This window comes from Protopterus annectens, chromosome 1.part2 (assembly GCF_019279795.1).
Source record: "Protopterus annectens isolate FY-2018-M chromosome 1.part2, PAN1.0, whole genome shotgun sequence".
Taxonomy (NCBI): Eukaryota; Metazoa; Chordata; order Ceratodontiformes; family Protopteridae; genus Protopterus; species Protopterus annectens.
In genome coordinates, this window is record NC_056727.1 from 692,983,465 (window position 1) to 693,003,214 (window position 19,750).

The 19,750-nt window shown below is 41.4% G+C and overlaps 1 protein-coding gene across 8 annotated transcripts in view; it reads left to right on the plus strand.

The window, feature by feature from the left end:
* Window positions 1-19,750, plus strand: part of BIRC6 (baculoviral IAP repeat containing 6) — a 4,524,268-nt gene that overhangs the window by 3,757,043 nt on the left and 747,475 nt on the right. For all 8 annotated transcript variants that reach the window (XM_044058419.1, XM_044058463.1, XM_044058448.1 and 5 more), the window contains exon 58: window positions 11,961-12,092. In XM_044058419.1, the coding sequence (XP_043914354.1) occupies window positions 11,961-12,092 (132 nt within the window). The remainder of the gene's footprint in view (window positions 1-11,960; window positions 12,093-19,750) is intronic.

The following is a 19,750-nucleotide window of genomic DNA, read 5'->3' on the forward strand; positions in this document are numbered from 1 at the left end:
AGAAGCCACAGCTCTAGTAAAATGAACCTTGAAAAGTGTAACAAAAAGAAATAGCCTTTGAAATCCAAGAATAAATAGTTTGCTTGGAAACAGCCAAGCCTAAAGACATAGGATGAAAAGAACCAATTAATCAGATTTTCTGATAGCTTTAGTCTTATCCAAATAAAATCTGAGCTGTCTGTGTACATCCAAAGTATTCACCACCTTCTGACTGTCAGATTCCGGAAAGGGGAAAAAATAGGCAGATTAATACACTGACAAAGTGACAACTCATTAATCACCTTATGCATAAAAGAAGGATTAGTATGCAAGGACACCCTGTCCTCATGGAATATCAAAAAAAGTGGACAAGCCATAAGGGCTTGAAGCTCAGACACCCGTCTGGCAGAAGTAAGGGATAACAAAAGAACTGTCTTCCAAGAACAGTGTTGAAAGGAAGCTGAAACAGCAGGCTCAGAAGAAGCCTAAGTCAATTTCTCCAGAACAAAATTAAGATCCCAGGGAGGAATAACAGGCTTCCTGGGAGGTCTAATATTAAGAACACCTTTGAAAATTGCTTAGCCTCAAATCTAGAAGCTAAAGGAGGAGTTGAAGACAGACAAGCAGAAAGAGGTGCTAAGTGGGCCTTAATAGAAGAATAGGCCAAACCAGCATTGAGCAACTCACACAAATAAGAGAGAACCAATGGAACATTCACAGTAAGTTGGTCCAGGTTACGAGAGAGACACCAAATAGAAAACCTCTTCCGTTTAGATAAGTAGGATTTCCTAGTAGAAGGTTTCCTGGCCACCAGCAGGACCTGCAGCACATCCTCAGAAAATGTGTCTATGAGGAATCAAAACCCTATCACTCACAGTGTCAGTTGAAGTGTGGACAGGTGGGGATGGATGAGAGATCCCTTGTCTCGTGTGAATAAATCCACCGTGTGAGGTAATTTGTGATGACTGCCCTTGGCTAGATACAGAGGTAGAGGCAACCAGTGCTTTTGCGGCCAAAAGAGAGTCACTAACAAGATTTTGCAAGCATCCTATTGAATCTTGAACAGGACTTTTGGAATGAGAAGAAGGGGGGGGGATGCATAAAGAAATATCCCCTTCCAGGAAAATGAGAGGGCGTTCACCTTCCACACCAGAGGACCTGGGACTCTTGCACAAAACAGAGAAAGTTGTCTGTTCAGAGGGAAGCAAAGAGATCTACTTGAGGAGTACCTCACTGGTGAACAGTGTCCAGAAATACATCCCTGTGAAGCATTCATTTGGGGATTGAGTGAAGGACCTGCTCAGAATGTCTGCCACAGTGTTTTGATCTGAAGGAATATAAACTGCTTGAAGAGTCACTTGATACTTGACAGCCAGATCCAATACCAGAAGTGCCAGCCAGCAAAGTAGGTAAGGTTTTTTTTACCCTGTTTGTTTATGTACCACATAACTGTGGTATTGTCAGTGAATACCTTGAGAGATCCCAGAGAGGAAAGAGGATGAAAGGCCAGAAGAGCCAGCGTATACCTTGAGAGGTCCCAGAGATGAAAGAGGATAAAAGGCCAGAAAAGCTAGCATAAGAGCTCTCATCTCTTTTGACGCTGATGTGCTCTTTCTGCTGACGAGAATACCACACTCCCTGTACCTTCAGGGAGCCAAGCATTGTTCCCCATCCCACATCTGGAGCATCTGTGAACATATTTTGAGAGGGAAGAGGGGGATGAGAAGGGAGTCCTGGATTCAGAGACTACTGCTGAATTCACCCTAGAAGTTACTTCTTGAGACAAGGGAGAAGAGGAATTTTAAAGTCTAGAAGATGTGCATGGTGAAGCCACACCGACTTCAGAAAACCTCGTGGAGTTTGGCCAGAGGGAGCATCGAAATGGTGGAAGCCTATGAAACCCAGAGCTTTCAGAAACTCCCTGGCTGTAATGGAGGCAAGGAAAGAAGAGTTTGAAAGTAAAAAATGAGAGTTAAGACCTTTGGAGGTGGCAGGGATGCCAGTATTGGCACCGTCTGAATCCTGCAATCCAGAAAGACATGATCCTGAGAAGGAGTTCGAAAAGATTTCTTGAAGTTTATTGTGAAGCCCAGGCTCTGAAGAAGAGAAATAGGAAAACGAAGATTTTGCAAAACAACCTCTGGAGAGGATACTTGAATCAGCAGGTCATCCAAGTAAGCAAATATTTGGATCCCTTAAAGCCTGCAAAAAACAATCAAAGGAGGGAGGCATTTGGTGAATACCCTTGGAGCAGTAGAAAGGCCAAGGGGCAAAGCACAGAACTGGAAATGCCATCAAGCAACAGAAAAACACACAAACTTCCTGAAAAGGTGATGGCTCGGAATATGGAGATAAACATCCTTGAGATTCAGAGACATTAGAAAGGCCTGAGGGAGCAAGAGAGGAAACAGAGTCTTTAAGGATAACATGCAAAAGGAAGGCACCTTCAGAAAAGTGGTTAGATGAGAGAGGTCTAGAATTGGTCTCCAAGTACCCTTTTTTCTGGGCATTAGAAACATTCTTGAATAAAACCCCTTCCCCCTTTAGCAACACAGGCACCTCTTGAATAGTACAGTGAGACAAGAGGTCTCAAAGAACCTATGGGGATAAAAAGGAAGTTCCCGAGGAGGCTGAGGAATTCCCATAAAAGGGAGACTGGATATCCACACCATGAAGTACTCCTGACAAATGACGGGACCAAAGCCAAATAGGAAGAGAAAAAGAAGGGCGAAGAGAAAAAAGTGTGTGGCTGGGAACAGGTGGATAGTCAGACAGCAGTTGGTTTGTCAGGAAATGAAAGCTTTTGAATCCCTGCAGTCTGAGTGGCCTTAGCAGAAGGAGCCTGTTTACCACCCTTTTTACCTTTGGCACGAGGGTGAGATTACCTGTGAACAAAGGCAAGCTTAAAAGGGTAGTTTCTCTGAAATTTAGACATAGAAGAAACAAAAACATGTTTAAGGTCCTGTAAGGCCTCCCCATTATCCTGAAGAGACTTAAAGGAACCAGCAGCCGTTTCCCCAAACAAAAGTTTATTATCTAGGGGAGCATCCATCAACTTAGCCTTGATATCATCAGGTAAAGGTTGAAGCCTAAGCCAAGAATACCTCCTCATTACTGAACCAAAAGCAGCAACCCTAGAAGAGGCATCTGCTGTGTCATAACTTCATTGGATAGAATGACAAACTACTTGAGAAAAAGTCCCTAGCAAAGAAACAGCAGAAGATTTCCTCGGAGTCTGGAAGATCAGAAAAAAGCTGACAAGCCTGAGAAAGAAGAGACAACACCTAATTAGATATATGGGTATGATAATTAATTGCCCTAAAAGCTAGGTTAGCCAAAGTATAAACTTTCTTACCAGCCTGCCTGTGGTTCTGCTGTCCTTGTCGGAAGGCAGCAACTTGGATGAAGGAAGCAATTGAGATGGCTTATCAGAGGCTACAGACACCACAGAGGGGTCATCAGCAGGACATTTGAACAAAAAAACAATCCTTAGGCACCCTATAAAACCTGCCAGACTTCTTGGGAGCAGGGGGCAGAGAATCAGGTGCTTTAGTGGCATTGGAAAAAAACATCCAGTAAAGCAGCCAAAACGGGAGTAATTGGCAATTCCATGTGCAGTAACTCATAGTACCTCTTATGGATATCAGGGACCTGAGCACAATCCCACTTAAAAAAATTCCATCATGCTAGAGATTGTCCCCAAAGGAAATTTCCTCAGAAGGAGTATCTGGACTATGCAATCCCCCCCCCCCCCTCCTCTGAACCGTAGTCTAAAGGAGAAGTAATCTGAGAAGAATAAGTAAGGGATTCTTAATCAGAATCCAACTCTTCCTCAGAAGAATTCAGTTCCCTGGGCCTTTTAAGTGGAGAAAGAGGACCAAGGGGGAGCAGGAACCAAAATCCCTTGAGGAGGCCTTATTTATTTATTTATTTATATTTGTTGACCAGGAGTGTCCGACTGGACCAATGTCCATTTTCAGCGGAGGCCCGGGGAGAAAAGCTCCACAGTTAAAATAAACAGACAGTAGACGCATTGGATTACGTAGCAATTAACAATTTACATAGCAGTTACTTACAACATATTTACAGATGAAGAACATAGTACATCAGTAGACAACTAGAATCTTTATCTGTGAAGTACATAACAGACATTAACAAATGAAGAAGTTCCTGCTGTATAATAATTACTGGCTTATGAGTATCTGAGCTTGCTATAATCAAGGTAGTTAGTGGAGTGTAAAGAAAGGTAGTGTTTGGATGGGGTGGGTGATATTAGAGTGGGAGTTGCAAGGGCATAACCAACATGTTTTTAGGTGCGCTTTTAGTAAAGTTTTGAAGTGGGTGCATGATGGTATGGAGGTAATTGTGGGTGGGAGGGAGTTCCATAATTTGGCTGTGGTGCAAGAGAATAGTGCTTCACCAGCAGAGTTATTGGCTTTAGTGATCTGCAAGTGATTTTTGTTGCTGGATCTTAGTGGTCTGGTGGTGCGATAGGGTTGGAGTAGATTCTGGAGGGATGGGACATTTAGTGGATGGTTTACTAGTTTGTGGGCGAGTGAGAGTTGATACATTGAAGGAGGTGAGGGAGTTCAAGCCAGCCCAGTTCAGCAAGTGAGAGACAGTGGTGACTACGGTAGGATGCCCTTGTGGCGAATTTGGCGATTTTGTTGTAGCAGGTCTCTAGCCTGTTTAGATTGCATTGCCTTAGGTTGGTATACATTGGAGAGGCATAAAGTAGGGTGGAGATAAGGTGGAAATTTGCTATTGAAATCTTTGCTGCTTTGGTGAGAAGTTGCTTATTTCTGTATAGTGCTCCTAGTGTTTTGTGGACTTTTTTTATGGTCATGGATATGTGAATGCCAAATTTTAGTTTATTGTCCATTTCCACTCCTAGCAATTTGGTGTGTTCAGTTGGTATATAGTGGTGTTGTCTTTTGCTGTGATGTTAAAGTGAGAGTTGTTTTGAATATGTTTGGTGGGTTGGAAGATGAGTAGTTAAGTTTTGTTTGGGTCGAGTATTAATTGGGCATCGGACAACCAAGTTTCAACAGAGGAAAAGGCTTCCTGTGTAACTTTTTGCAGTTTGGGTATGGACTGGGCTGAGCAGATGATGGTTGAGTCATCTGCCTATTGTATGAGTGTGCTATGTTTGGTGGCATAGGCATGATTATTGGTGAAAACAGAGAAGAGTAGGGGTCCAAGGATGGATCCTTGGGGAACCCCTATGGAGACAGGTAGGTGGGGAGATATGTCATTCTGCCATACAACGGATTGTTGGTGGTCAGACAGGTAACTCTGAAACCAGTTGGTGACTGATTGTGAGAAGGATAGGTTAGTGAGGGTAGAGATAAGTTGTTTGTGTGGGACCATGTCAAATGCTTTAGATACGTCTAGGAAAGTAGCAGAGGAGAGATAGCCATTGTTTTTATGCTGAAGGATAGTGTTAATACTTAATGACAGTAAAACGTTGCAAATCACCCTGAGTAAAGGCCTGCCACACACTTTGTGGATCCCTAGGAGAGTTTCTGTTTCTTTTTTAAGGGAACGTCCGCCCTAGAAAACTGAGAAGGCTGTGTGACTCAGGGCAGCATTCGACAACCATAGTAGGACCTTCTTCCCTGCTAAGAATCTGCGGAACCCTCTTTGATCCCTCGGAAACAATCAACCGTGGTTCCCCCTGAACATCCAAAATGGATACCTGCAAAGCCTTATCGGACGTGTTGCCTGCCAGATCTTCACCATTCTCCAATCCAGACACAGCAGAGAAATCCAGCAACACAGCCAGATGACTGACCCTCGAGGCAGGAAGTTCCTTCCATTGTATCTTTAGCAAGAAGTTTAAGAAACTGGTTCTCAAGATACAATGAAAGGGAAGAAAGCCTATTATGAAGGGTTTTCAGGGCGAATGCCTGACAAATTGAACAAGACATATGGTCGTGAGAAGCTCCTAGACAAAAAGGCAGTTGTTATGGCAGTCTTTATGGGGAATCTGTCTCCCACACTGGCATTTACCCTTCCTGGATGACATTGACCCCAAACAGCACAAAAAATATAAGAACATTTACAAAACTCCAACTGGGTACTTATCTGCAGCGTTGAGGACTTCAGGAAATAGGAATCAACACAAAAATGCAGAAAAAAGGCAGTAAACGGATGTGGGCAAACAGACTGGTGAGAAACAGCATTTGGACTGGCAGTAAAGAAGTTATGATCATGATGCACCTGAATGTCACCTTTATGCCCTATGCTAAGTGAGGAACATTTGGCTGATGTTCACCATACCGTAAAGCAACAATAGACTTTGGTAGACTGGCTGGATGTCAGGCTTCCATGGCAGGGAATCACATACATAATGAACACTGCAGCAGTGAATGTAAGGACATTTATCCTTCCAAATCTTGGCCTTTTCCACCTAAACATGTAAAAGCAAAACAACGTGGAGTGAAAAGGCTCAGAGAGCAAAGAAAGTGGCAAACCAAACAGCATTCCAGACCTGAGGAATTCAAGGATCCTGCCCCAACCAAGGAGGAGCTCTGACTTTTCCCAGCACCTCCGTCCCCTCCCACAGGCCCTTCCACATGGCAAGAAGATTATCCTCCTCCTCCTCCTGCCATCATTGGAAAGATATAGTACAAGAAAAATGGACCTTGCAGATTGTAAGGAAGGGCTATGCCATTAAATTCTGGGTAAAAAAACTCCACTTCTACGGATTTTCCTCTTACCAAAACACACACAAAAAAGTTCCTTTTATCCATTCTGAAAAGGGGTTTTACTTAAGGGTTCCATTCAAAGAGTGCCCACAGAAGAAGAGGGCACAGAGTTTTACTACCACCTTTTCTTGTCCCCAGGAAAGAATGTACATGGAGGCCTATAGACTAATCAGATTTCTAGTGGTATCAAAATGCGTATTTAACCCTTCAAAGATTACTGCATCTGATCTTCTCAGGGACATGGATGATGACTCTGGATTTAAAGGTAACCCACTTGCTTGTTCTCATGGCTTGGGAACACAGAAAATGCTTATGTTTTCAGGCAGGGAGACTGCATTGTCAATGCTGTGCGTTACCTTTTGGCTTATGTACTACTTCAGAGTCTTCACCAAATGCCTAGCACCAGTTGTTACCTTTTGTTAGATAGAAGGGGTCCCGTATCTCCTTACCTGGAAGACTGCCTTATTCAGACAAAGTCACCCGCAAAACTTCAAAGAGCTATGCAAATCACCATGGCTTGCTTTCAGCAGGTAGATCTGACCGTCAACTTCCAGAAGATACAGCTCCACCCAAGCACTAGCAGTACCTTCCCAGGAGCAATCATAGACTCAGTTTAACAGAAGGCATTCCTCTTAGAGGACAAGCCACCTTACTTTCAGAATATCTCAGAATCCAGTACACCAAGCACTCCTTCACTACAAAGGAATTCCTCAGGGCCCTAGGTTAGATGACCTCTTGCATTATAATGATCCCCTTGCCAAAGTTACATATGAGAAATTTGCAGTGGTTCCTAAAGTACACCTGTGTAAGTCTCTCAGCCATAACTCATCTCTCACAGTAACTGTTATTTTTCATAACATGACAAAAAGATTCCTTGGTGTACTAAATAGCAAGCATTTTACAAGTGCTATCCTCCAGGAATCATTTACAAACCCAGTCCATTCTGCTTTCTTGGTTTTATCACATAATCCATTAAGTCTATCCCTTCCTCACCATCCAAAACACTATACATTCCCAAGCTTTGCTTTCTTGTCTTATCCTTCATTTCAATTAAGTACTGTTTTGTCTACTTAGATTGTTTTTGAGCTCAGTGCTGTATCCCAACTCTTACAAATTTATTGTTTGAAATGTTTAGTGGCTGTCTGATGGCTATGCATGATATGTGTACTACAATTATTATAACCACTCCCATGCATTTGATCTATAACTTCAGACTGTCCATTCAGGTTCTATAACTTGATGTGTGTAATTTCCAAACTATACATGGCCACAACATTTATTCTTGATGTATTTTGTTGTGTCTACTCAGCAGACACAGATTATCATGTAGCACCCTATTTCAGCTCCTGGCTAAAAACTTTTTGAAAATTCTCAGATTCCACCACAGTTATTTTTATTTATTTATTTAAATCACCATAGTTCATTTTTTTCCATCACCAGCCAAAAGTTGACACTTTCAGTGTTTATTTCACAAAAACAGTGTTGAATAAATTATTTTATTGCATTGTTTTAACTTTCAGATAAGTAGACCAATCAGAGGAGACAACTGACTTCACCAAGTTTGTTTATGGCAGACTGGTTATCCTAAACACCTAGTGTACATACAGTGAATGGCTTTTCTTCTGGTTGTTTTGGTTGCAGTTGGTCAAAGCTGTATGCACTTTAATTGTGCAAGACAGCAGAGTGATGCAGTGGTCGTTTTCACTCAGCCTTATTTTTATGCAGCCATATAATTGGTACATAAAGCAAAGGATGTTGTGTGAGGAAGAGAGGCTTGCCCCACTGCTGAAAATCTTGGCGTTCGAAAGACATGCGTGAATGGGCGTGCTTTTGTTGAAGGTTGGGCTTCGGGCTGGCACCTCAGCACCATAGAAATCTACTGCCAATCATTAGCGGACCGTAGTTCTGCTGTGGCGACCCCTAACCGGGAAAAGCCAAAAGAAGAACATTGCAGTTGTGAGTGCTGTTTCATGATTTAAAAAAAGGTGTTGAAGCATAACTTACAGATGAATGAAATGCTGTAACAAAGGTATACCCGGCAAAACTGGCTTGTGAGAGTTTCTTCAGAGAGTTCTGCAGATTAACTCAAACGTTGCAGAAGCTTCTTTCTCCTTAGTATTTGAATTTCAAACTGACTGGTTTTATGGGTCTAATGTTCACACTTTAGAAGTCACTTTTCTTGGTAGTTAATACCTCAGCCTGTAGGATGTTGGAATTGCAAGCCAGTATTTGAAAGGAACTGTATCTGATCTTTCAGGAGGACTAGTGTGTCTTTTGGGACCAATGAACATTTCCTGCTGAACGTAGTGTCAGAGTGGTCTCCTTATTCACTTCATTTATCCTGCTTTTTTTCTAAAAGCAAAGTCTAGGAGAGGGAATCCCATCCATACCCTTGCTTTTACATGATGAGAAGAGTGTTAATAGCTTAGGAAAACAATCCATTTATTTTTCTTGCTTTGCTTTTAAGTAAGGGGGATTAGCTGTTGTGAGTCAGTCCCTTTTGTAAATGGACTAATAATGTCATTTTCGAACACCTGCCTACAGCAGTCAAAGGGCATGTCGATAGAGACATGACTACTTCCTGTGCATGTTGTTATCTCCCCGACACCTCTACAAAACTACTAGGAGTCATTATTGATAATAACCTAAAATTTGACTTGCATGTCAATCAATTAATCAAGAACATCAATAAAAAACTAGGATCACTGTATACAATAAAAGCCTTCCTAACCCCTCCAGCCAGGATTGCCATAGCCCGCACCCACCTAATCTCAACACTTCTATATGCCTCCCTCCTTTTCTCTAATCTAAACAAGTTGGTCCTAAATAGATTGTCATCCTGTTACAATCACATTGCCAGGTTTGCCACTGGCCTGACATTTAGGACACACCACTGCATTAACCTCAAACAGCTTGGGTGGCTAGAACTTCCCAGTCTAATCCAATACAACCTTCTGACTATAGCTCAAATAATTCTCTTTAATCCAGATAATACACCATCCCTAATGAATATTATCACCCTTCATAACAATCAGCGACTGCTTAGATCCTCAAACAAATTACTAATTCAGACAATCAAAATTAGCAGTACAGCTGGGGATGCCCTCTTTGCAAACTCTGTAGGCAGAGTTTGGAATCTCCTTCCAGACGATATTACTTCGCTCTCCTCCCTTTGCCAATTTAAAACCAAACAGACAATATCTAGCACTAAACTGGCTTTGCCACTGTAACAAGCCTGGTTAACCCTCCTCATAAATGTTTATAATATATTACTTTCTGCCTACTGTCAATGTATTCCCCTGACTTAAACCAGGGATAACTATATCTGTGAACTTGCCTATCTCATATTTTTTCATGTATCCTCTGTAAATAACTTACCTGTAATTATGTCTACATTGTTATATTTTTGACTCTGACTACCTTGGAGCTTTTCTCCCAGGGCCTCCGCTGAAAATGGACATGTGTCCAGTTGGACTATCCCGGTCAACAAATGTAAAATAAAATAAAAAATAAATAAATAAAAACTGTTTCAAGATAGTGCCCATTGCAGATATTTGCACATCAACCACTTGATCATTGGTTTGTGAATTCAGTACTTTCATCAAGCCCTATTGTTTAAGAAATTATTTAAATATTCAGGCCATCTTTGACAGTTTGGTGCTTAAAGGCTGTGCCTTCTTAGTCTTTCTCCAGCTTTTGTCTTCATAGTAGGTTTATTTGTGCACTGCTGAAATTCTTCCAATAGCAAAATCACTGCAGGCAGTCCCCAATACCTGATGTATTAGCAATGTTATTCACTGTCTCAGTTGATCTTTGTGAAGGGCCTCTGCTTGTTGCAAATATATATATATATATATATACATATATATATATATATATATATATATATATATATATATATATATATATATATATATATATATATATATATATATATATATATATGCCTTTCTGCCATCCCCTTGTCTTGTATGGATGTCCTACAGTGTGAGTTTCCTGACGTTATTGGGCAAATGCATGATTTTGTATTCATGTTTTTATGCAGTTCATGTGTGCTTGCTCAGCTGATGGAGTCCATATTGGAGATCACAGAGTTTTGGTGCAACTTTTCCTAGTGCGGTGTACTCGCTCACTGAGTGCACGGACAAAGGCAGAAGCACCCAAGTTTGGGACACAGAGAATGCAGCAGTTCTGCAAACACTGAAATTTCAGAAGAGGAAGATCTTATGTTATAGTGGATTCCTGATTAAGTTACTTTTCTGTATGTGTGTTCAGAGCTGTCTAATCTTTAACTTAGTCTTTAAAGCTTTTATTGTTAATAAATGCTAATTTTGGAAGTCAGTTAATTTCTCTGTGGCAAGTATGAAGAATATAGAGTTAACAGTGATGAATACCTTAAATATGTTTTAAAGACAAACATGAAGAAGCATTTGTGTAATTGTTTGTTTGGTTGGGACAGATGTATTTCAGTACCATGTGCTTTATCCACAGAGAAAACATCTGTGCTGTTATTCTTGATGATAAGGTGGACATATTTAGACACAGGAATTCAAATAACTGTATTTTATGATATTCAGACTTTGTTCATATAAAACTTTTGTGAAGTTTAGATCATAGTGCCACTGCACTCTCCCTCTTTAACATCCCCTACTTCTCATATCTTAATCTACTTTCTGCCCTTAACTCACTCTTCTCACTAGCTCTCTCTAATCTTCCTTGACTACTCTTTCTACTGTCATCTAAAATCTGTTAAGCAAATTGCCTCAGAGAAACATTCTGTTGTAATTGTCTTGCCTTCATGCAACTACATCATGATAAAACTGGATTTTTTTAACCACTTACCCCCAAAACTATGCTCATCTTAATGACATATTTCTTTTTATACATCTTGAAATAGTTATGCTATACTCCTGATTATTGACACTGTTTAACATTGTATTGCTACTTAATGCCTTGTAATAATCCTCTAACATTGCTGTTTAATGCTAACTTATAATGAAAATTGTATAATATGTTGGAGCTTTTCTCCCCGGGCCTCCACTGAAAAAGGGCTCTTCAGCTCAGTCGGACAATCCCGGTCAACAAATGTAAAATAAAATAAATAATAAATAAATATGTTTTATATGGAAGGATAAGGTCGTTATATTCTCTGGGTCATAAAGTTATTATCATAAAGGCAAATACTGGATATACAACATGAAGTGTATCGAGCTGACAAATACATGGACCACTCCTAATTAACTGTCATTTTATTATTTTCTCTCTGTATAGATACACCAAGCATTACTGCTAAACTGATCAATGAACAGAAGGATGATAAAGAAAAAAAGAATCAGGAAGAGAAAGAAAAAATGAAAGCAGAAAATGGCTTTCAAGACAATTACAGCGTTGTTGTTGCCTCTGGTAGGTACACGCCACCATGTTCAGTTTTCTCAGGGCTGTCAGTTATAGAGGTATGTAGGGGCCTGTTGCCCTACTCTTTTAAAAGCAGCTCTGATAGCTTTGATGAAATCAGCAGTCATGAGAAAGGTTAAGATATTGTTTGAACTGCCTACCATAACTTATTTGTAGTGGAATCTGAATGTGATCATTAGTTTGTCAACATTTGTCATTCTTAAGAGTTGAGGGAGTAAAAGAGAAAAAAGTTCTTATTTTACATTGGCAGGGAACTACAGTTTAATTGTTAGGAAAAAAATAATGACTTCATTTTGCTGGACTTTTGTATATGACTTTCAGCTGAATAAATGGAAAAATATATTCTACCACTTTTTTGGTTGAGATGATTTGCACCAGCCCTTTACAATATCATTTGAGTGAGCAAACCCATTTAATAGTGATAGTTGACCTCTCTGACTTATTGCTTCATTTCCTAATGGCTGCAGCATTTGTACATAATTCTTAAACAACTTTACATAATTCTTAAACAACTTTATTGCTATTAAATAAAACATGTATTATTTACATTTCAGAATTATTTCATTTCACATTGTGTGCATTTCCATAGATCTTGAGACTTCATCTTGTAGCCATGGTGATAGTGTTTTCATTACAGTAGTGTAATGCTCTGCTTCCCAATACATAATTCTAAACATTTTCATTATGTGCATTATGGAAAGAAATCATATAATCCTATGTAACTTTCTTATTTTCACTTTATTACTTTTCTAATTCAGTGTGAAAACTTAATGTATCATTTGACCAATCTTATCTCTCTATAACCAATGTCTGTTGATGAATTCTATTCACTTGCTGCAGTATTCTTAACCTGAGGGATCTCCAACTTGAAAGCAATCCGATGTCAGCCAGTAAACAAAAGTCTTATATTACTGTAGGGTACCTGAGATGTCACATGTAGACTCTTGTCGGACGTAGGCCATAAAAGCGAAGTACACACATATCATCCTCAGAATTTTTCTCCTGCCAGTCAGAACACCATTCCAACCATCGGTCTGATCGTTTCAACATTTGCGACTTCAGCTTTTTGTCAGATAAGTGCCCCATTAGGGAATTTTTTTCTCTTGCTACTGTTTTGGTTATGTCATCCAGGAAGGGCAAGTGCCAGTGTGGAAAACAAATTCCACATAAGGACAGCTATTCTGAGTGTCTCTTTTGTGTAGGCCGTAATCCGAACCACAAGTCCTATAGCATTTACCAGTCCTTCATTCCAAAGACTCTGAGAAGCAGGCTTTCCTTTCTTACTATAGATTTAGAGAACCAATGGCTTAATGTATTAGCTAAGGGTATGGAGGGTACTTCGGGGTCTGATGCTGAGCCGGTGAAGCACAAGGCCAAAAAACCTCACCCTGCGGCTTCCGCTGCACTTCCAACTTATGCCATTTCTCCCAACGTGCTTATCAATTCTAAAGAGGTTCATCTGACTTCAGGCACAGATTCACAGGCTGAGCCCAGTTCTGAGGCCACCTTGACTTCGGCTGTGAGCACGTCCGTAGAGGTAGAACATAACGTCCAACCAGGATGTCATGGGGGAACCTAGGCTCGACTCTAGGGGGTACCTTGCACCTTAGCAAGAGAAAAGTTAGTCTGATACATTTGAATGTAGTCCTTTGTCCAGTCGTCTGACGTTGCATAAGATTGTTTCTCCTGCAAAGAAAAAAACAAAAGCCTAAGTATTTGTCCCCTACCAGAGAGGCCTCCTTCAGATTGGCAGGCCTTTTCTCAAAGCTTATTTCAGGTCTTTATGGCAATCAAACTGTCTTCCTGTCAGCTTGCTCTTACAGCTTGTGTTTGTGAGGTAAACACCTTGACCATCATTCCCAACCTTCTCAAAAAAAGAATTAGGGACAATGTGACGTGATCATTGTTCCTCTGATGAAGAGGAATTTCTGGCTTATTCCATGCAAATTCCTTTCCCCCAAGAATATGTTTCCTCTGAAGAGGAGTCACTAGGTGCTGACTCCCCAATGGAGGGGAGATATCCTTTAATGAAACTCTACTGAAAATGAGAGAACGTTTTAAATGGTATACTTCCCAAATTTTCAAAATCCAGAAAATGTGTTATCAACTGCTACAAGTTGATGACCCTAGCCCCTCTGCAGTTCCCCCTGTGCATCCTGCATTTCCGGATGCTTTTCACGGTGCTTCACAAACTCGAGACAACCAGGCCCTGGCCCCCAAGAAGCCAGACCTCTTCTACAAGGTCCCTGAGGATTATACATTTTTCTTCAGGGGTCCTGCTGCAGACCCAGAAGTTATTTCTGTAGCTACAGACAAACCTTCTCAGATGCTTTCTTCCTCTAATCTGTCAAAGAGAGTAGAACCCTAGAGAGACTGGGTAAAAAGGCCTATATGTCAGCCACCTTGGCTTTCAGGGCCATTAATTACCAGAGACACATGACAAAATACTCCTTAGAGCTTTTGTGTCAAGCATCTAGTGTCACTACAGATCTTCCAGACTCAGATGGAAAAGCCTTGGCTCTATCTATCCTGGGAGCTTCCCCCCAGGTAGCAAAATATTCCATTAAATTCAGCTGTAATGCTGCGGGGGCTTGTGCTAGGGCAGCTGCTACTGGTTCACTTCTTAGAAGATTTTTCTGACTCAGGCTGCAGCCCCTCCAGGATGACTTCAAATCTAAGTTAATGGATGCACCATTAGACAATTCAGCCTTATTTGGTAAGGCAGCAGCCTCCTTATTTAAATCCCTACAGGAAAAAAACGAAGAACTCAAGGAGTTGAAACATATCCTGGTTTCTCCTGTGCCCAGGTTTCACAGGAATTTCCATTCAAAGCCTGTTTTTGTCCATAGCTGTACTCAACATCCCTCCATTAAGTTTTCTAGAGGAGGCAAGAGACAGCAGAAGCCTAGGCATTCTCAGCTGTCCTCACAACAAAGGGAGTCCTTTCCTGACAAAGCAGGGAGTCTGTGACTACCCTGCAGATACTCCCCTTTCACCTCTTTCCCTTTGCCTGTCCACTGCTCACGGGATCTGGGAAAGCATCACCCAAGACACTTGGTTCTTTCCGTAATCAAAAAAGTATATTTCATGGTTTGGCACTCCACCCCTACCATCAGGGGTATCCCTCAATCTCCTGGGGAGCAGTTACCCATCTTCCCAAAACTCCTTTTAGAACTTCAGCAGCAGAGCTCCATTTAAAATGTTACTTATTCTCAAGGAGAAAAGCTTCCTATTCAAGAATATTCCTGGTACCCAGGAAGGATGGTCCCTGGAGACCAACACTAGATTTATCCCATCTCAACACCTTCCTAAAGGATCCTACCATCAGAATGTTAACAGTCCAAACATTATTCCCCCTTATCCTTCCAGAAAGATACATGGCTTTTCTAGATATAAAAGGTGCTTACCTTCATATCCCCATTCACCCCAGGTTCAGGAGATTCTTATGTTTTTCTGTGGTTTACTGGCAATTTCAATTCTTTGCCTTGCTCTTTGGTCTTTCTACAGCACTAAGGGTACTCACGAAATGCCTGGCTCCAATGATTAAACACTGCAGACTTTTGGGCATCCAGATTTTCCCATATCTGGACCATCTGTTTTCACAGGCCCCAACTTCACACACACACACACTACTCCAAAACTTGGAGACCAACATTTTCCTCCTCAGGACACTGAGGTTCACCATGAACTACAGGAAATTAGTCCTCAAGCTTTCATTGGACCACATTTTCCTGGGTTTTGAAATACAGACAGACATTATGAGAGTATCATTTCTCCCTCAGTAGGTGCAGGACCTTCAGTTCTTCTTTCACTCCCTTCTCCCCTTAACTCACATCATGACCGGGGGGGGGGGGGTCCTCAGGGTGCTGAGATTTATGTCTTCTGCCGTTCCCATGGTACCAATTACAAAACTCCACATGGGGAAATTCCAGTAGTTCCTCAGATCAGTGTGGACCCAGCATTCTCACCTGCTAGATACCAAGTCCCCCTCATTCCTTGATTAAAGAAGGTACTACTCTAGTGGATCCATGAGATAGATTTAAATCCAGGTCTACCCCTGCATCCTCTCCACAGTCCTAGGACTCTACACAGATGCATCAGAAATGGGCTGGGGAGTGGCCTTCAGCAAATTCATATTTAGGGAATTTGGACCCCCTCCCAAAAATCAGAGCACATCAACATCAGGGAAATGCAAGCATTCCTACTTTCTCTGCAGGCATTTCAAGCTATACTTTGCCCAGGCCCTCAGCAACTGTTCACAGACAACATGACAGTCCTCTGGTATGTGAACAAGTGGGGGGGGGGAACCAAATCCCATCTCCTGTGCAGGTTAGCTCTTCTGGCATGGATATTTCTGGCCCAATACCACAGGACTATTTGGATAGTATACTTCCTCTCCAACTGGAATTTCATGGCAGATTGCTTAAGCAAATTTCTGACTCAATCCCTTGAATAGATGCTTCACAGGGACATGTTCCTGGGTATGTCCACCAGTGGGGTATTCCTCAAATAGACTTATCCCCCCCCCCCACACCCCCACCCACAGAACAGACAACTTCCAAAATTTTGTGCCAGAGTCCCAAGTCCTCTGGTTTGGAAAGTAGACACCCTCTCATTCTCTTGAAAGGGGATGTTTCTGTATGCATACCCTCCCCTTCCTTTAATACCAAAGGTCCTGTTCAAGATTCAACAAGACCAACCATAAATCTTGCTAGTGGCTCCCGTTTGGCCAAGACAGCACTGGTTCCCCCTCCTTCTACATTTAGCCAAGAAATGTAGTCCCAGAAAAACTGACTCAGGTCAATACACCACTGGTTCACCTTCCTTCTACTTTTATCCGAGGAAATTTTGTCCTAGAAAAAACTGATCCAGGCCCTTTTTGAATCTGCATCCTCAGCCTCCTTCAAACATTGCTCTTGGAAAACTGTTTTACTAGTGGCCTTGACATCAGCCAGAAGGGTGTCGGAGCTTCAAGCCCATATAGCGGTTCTCCCCTTCTTTGTATTTCCTAAGAATAGGGTATCCTTGAGAACAAATCCTTCCTTTATGCCAAAAGTAATTAAGGAGTTATCCCTTAACCAATCCTTCCAATTACCTGCCTTCTTCCCATCTCCACAAAGCCACAGTGAGAAGGTACTACACTCCTTAGATGTACACAGACAACATAGGGTTTATGTGAACAAGACTAAAGCTATCAGGAAATGTGGTCAGCTGTTTGTGAACTTTCAACCCAGGGCTCTGAGTTTACCTGTTTCTAAACAGACTATTTCTTCTTGGATTTCAAAGACTATTTGTTACAGACTCCCTTCACCCGTGAAAGCCCACTTTACCAGGGCTGTGGTTTCCTCTAAGGCATTCTTCAAGGGCTTAGATAAAAACAGCATCCTTGAAGCAGCCACCTGGTCTTCTATCCATACCTTTACCAAGCACTACAAACTGGATGGTATTTCCAGAGCTGGCTTTGCCAAAGTCATTTTACATGGCTTCATTGAGAAGATCCAATGCTCCTTCCTCCTCCTTTCCTTCTTGAGCTTTGGCACTCTCCCTCAGGTTTAGAATACTGCAGCAAGTGAATAGAAAGGCATAGAATAGTTGTGTAAAATCTTACTATAACCATAGATGTCCTTCTCTTCATGGCTGCAGTATTCTGTCCCTCCCTCCTTCCCCCCTGGTCTGTTGTTCTACTTGGATGTACTGACCTTCTATATCCTTAGTCTGGCATTCCTCCTGGGATATTCAGTTCTGACTGTGGTATGATCGTACGTCTGTTTTGTGACCTACATCCGACAGTAGCCTATGTGTGACCTCCCATATACCCTACAGTATTGTAAGACTTTTGTATACTGGCTGATGTCAGGTCTCCTTCAGGCGGGAGATCCCTCAGGTTAAGAATACTGCAGCAATGAAGAGAAGGACATTTATGGTTATGGTAAGATTTTACACAACTATTCTTTAACTTTGTGTGTCACACATTTAGTGCAAAATTTCATTACTTTTCCTAGCCAATTTCTATAATCATCTTACAATTACTGTTACTATAGATCCTTTAAATATAATATAGTGCTCCCTAGCCTTTTCCCACAGAAAAACACATTACATTGCCCTGTAAGTAGAGTTGTGCTGAAATTCTATTAACACCTCCTCCAACCACTCCTTCCCTGGAGATTTAATCTTTCTCCACCTAAGTAACCTTTTTTGAATCCAGTACCGTGTCTTGTGATTTAGTGTCTAAATGTATGATCTGTTACATTCTTTCTTACCTCCCAGTTTAGTGCTTACCCCACAGGGTGATTTAATATTTAGTATACAACATCTTTGTCATTTATACTGCAAGTTTTGATTTTGCATACCTTACCTGTCTGTATTATACCCCTGCTTCAACTGAAAAGACTTCTCATCCATGCATCTAAATAACCAATACTGAATGACTAAACAGTAATATCTTTCTTTATTCTTGCATAGTTCTTGAATAGATCAAATATTGTTATGTTTTTCGGGCAGTAAAGCATAATTAACAATGTAGAAAAGTGCAAAAAGATCATTCAAAAACTGAAATACTCCACAAGCAGTATTGAAAAATGAAGGCTCAAAACCACAAGTAAATTAAATGTAAGCGCTTTCGTTTACTAATGTACAGCAGACTTCTTCAGACAAACAGTTGAATACAAAAAACAGTTTAAATACTGTGCAAGCGTGACATCATCACACACATTGGACAAACCCTGCCCACATTTAAACTGACAACAGCCAAAAGGTAAAACATAACAAATAAATACAATTAATCAAATACAGTAAATTCATAGGTTCATAGGTTCATACTAGGCTATCTGCCCTAGGGCATTTATAAGCCTAGCCAGAATGTGTTTGGCTTTCGCCACCCGTTTTAAATTTATTTTGCTATGCCCTTTTTCGAGGTTAGTATACTGTGCCTCTGTCTAACAGTGACACAGAAGTGATACCCGGGGTAAACCTACGATCTCCCATCCACTCATCAAGATTCCTCTTGAAGAAAGTCAATGAGGGACTCTGCCTAACCCGGACTGGGATTTTATTCCAGAGTGAAGGGAGCCTCTGGGTTATGAATTTGTCCCTCCAGCATGTCCTATTTATTTCAGTGCTGAGGTTCAAGTCTCTCGAGCGCGTAGCTCGATGGGATTTGGATTTTCTGAGGTGCAGCATGTCCATTAATTCCGGGTTGGACATGGCTTTATATGTCAGGCACAGATCGCCTCTGAACAGGCGGTATGCCACTGAGTACAGCTGGAGTTTCTTTAACCGGGCAGCATATGGCATCTGTTTGAGCCCTTTGATCCTCTTGGTGAGGTACTTTTGGGGTCTTTCCAGTTGCTGCAGGTGTCTGGTAAGGTACATCCCAAAAGGGGCATTGTACTCAATTATGGGCCTGATGAGGGTTGAGTAAAGAGGCACGATGACCTTCCCTGATCTAGAGGTGAATCCCTTCATGATTAGGTGGGCTATATAAAATGTTTTTCTAACCACTTTGGCCACGTGGTTGTCAAATGAGAGATTGCTATCAACTTGGGTCCCCGGGTCCCTAATTACTTCTTCTGTACTTATTGGATTACCACCTATGTGGTAATTTGTGGGCACTTTGTTTTTGCCAAAGGGGATGACTATACACTTTT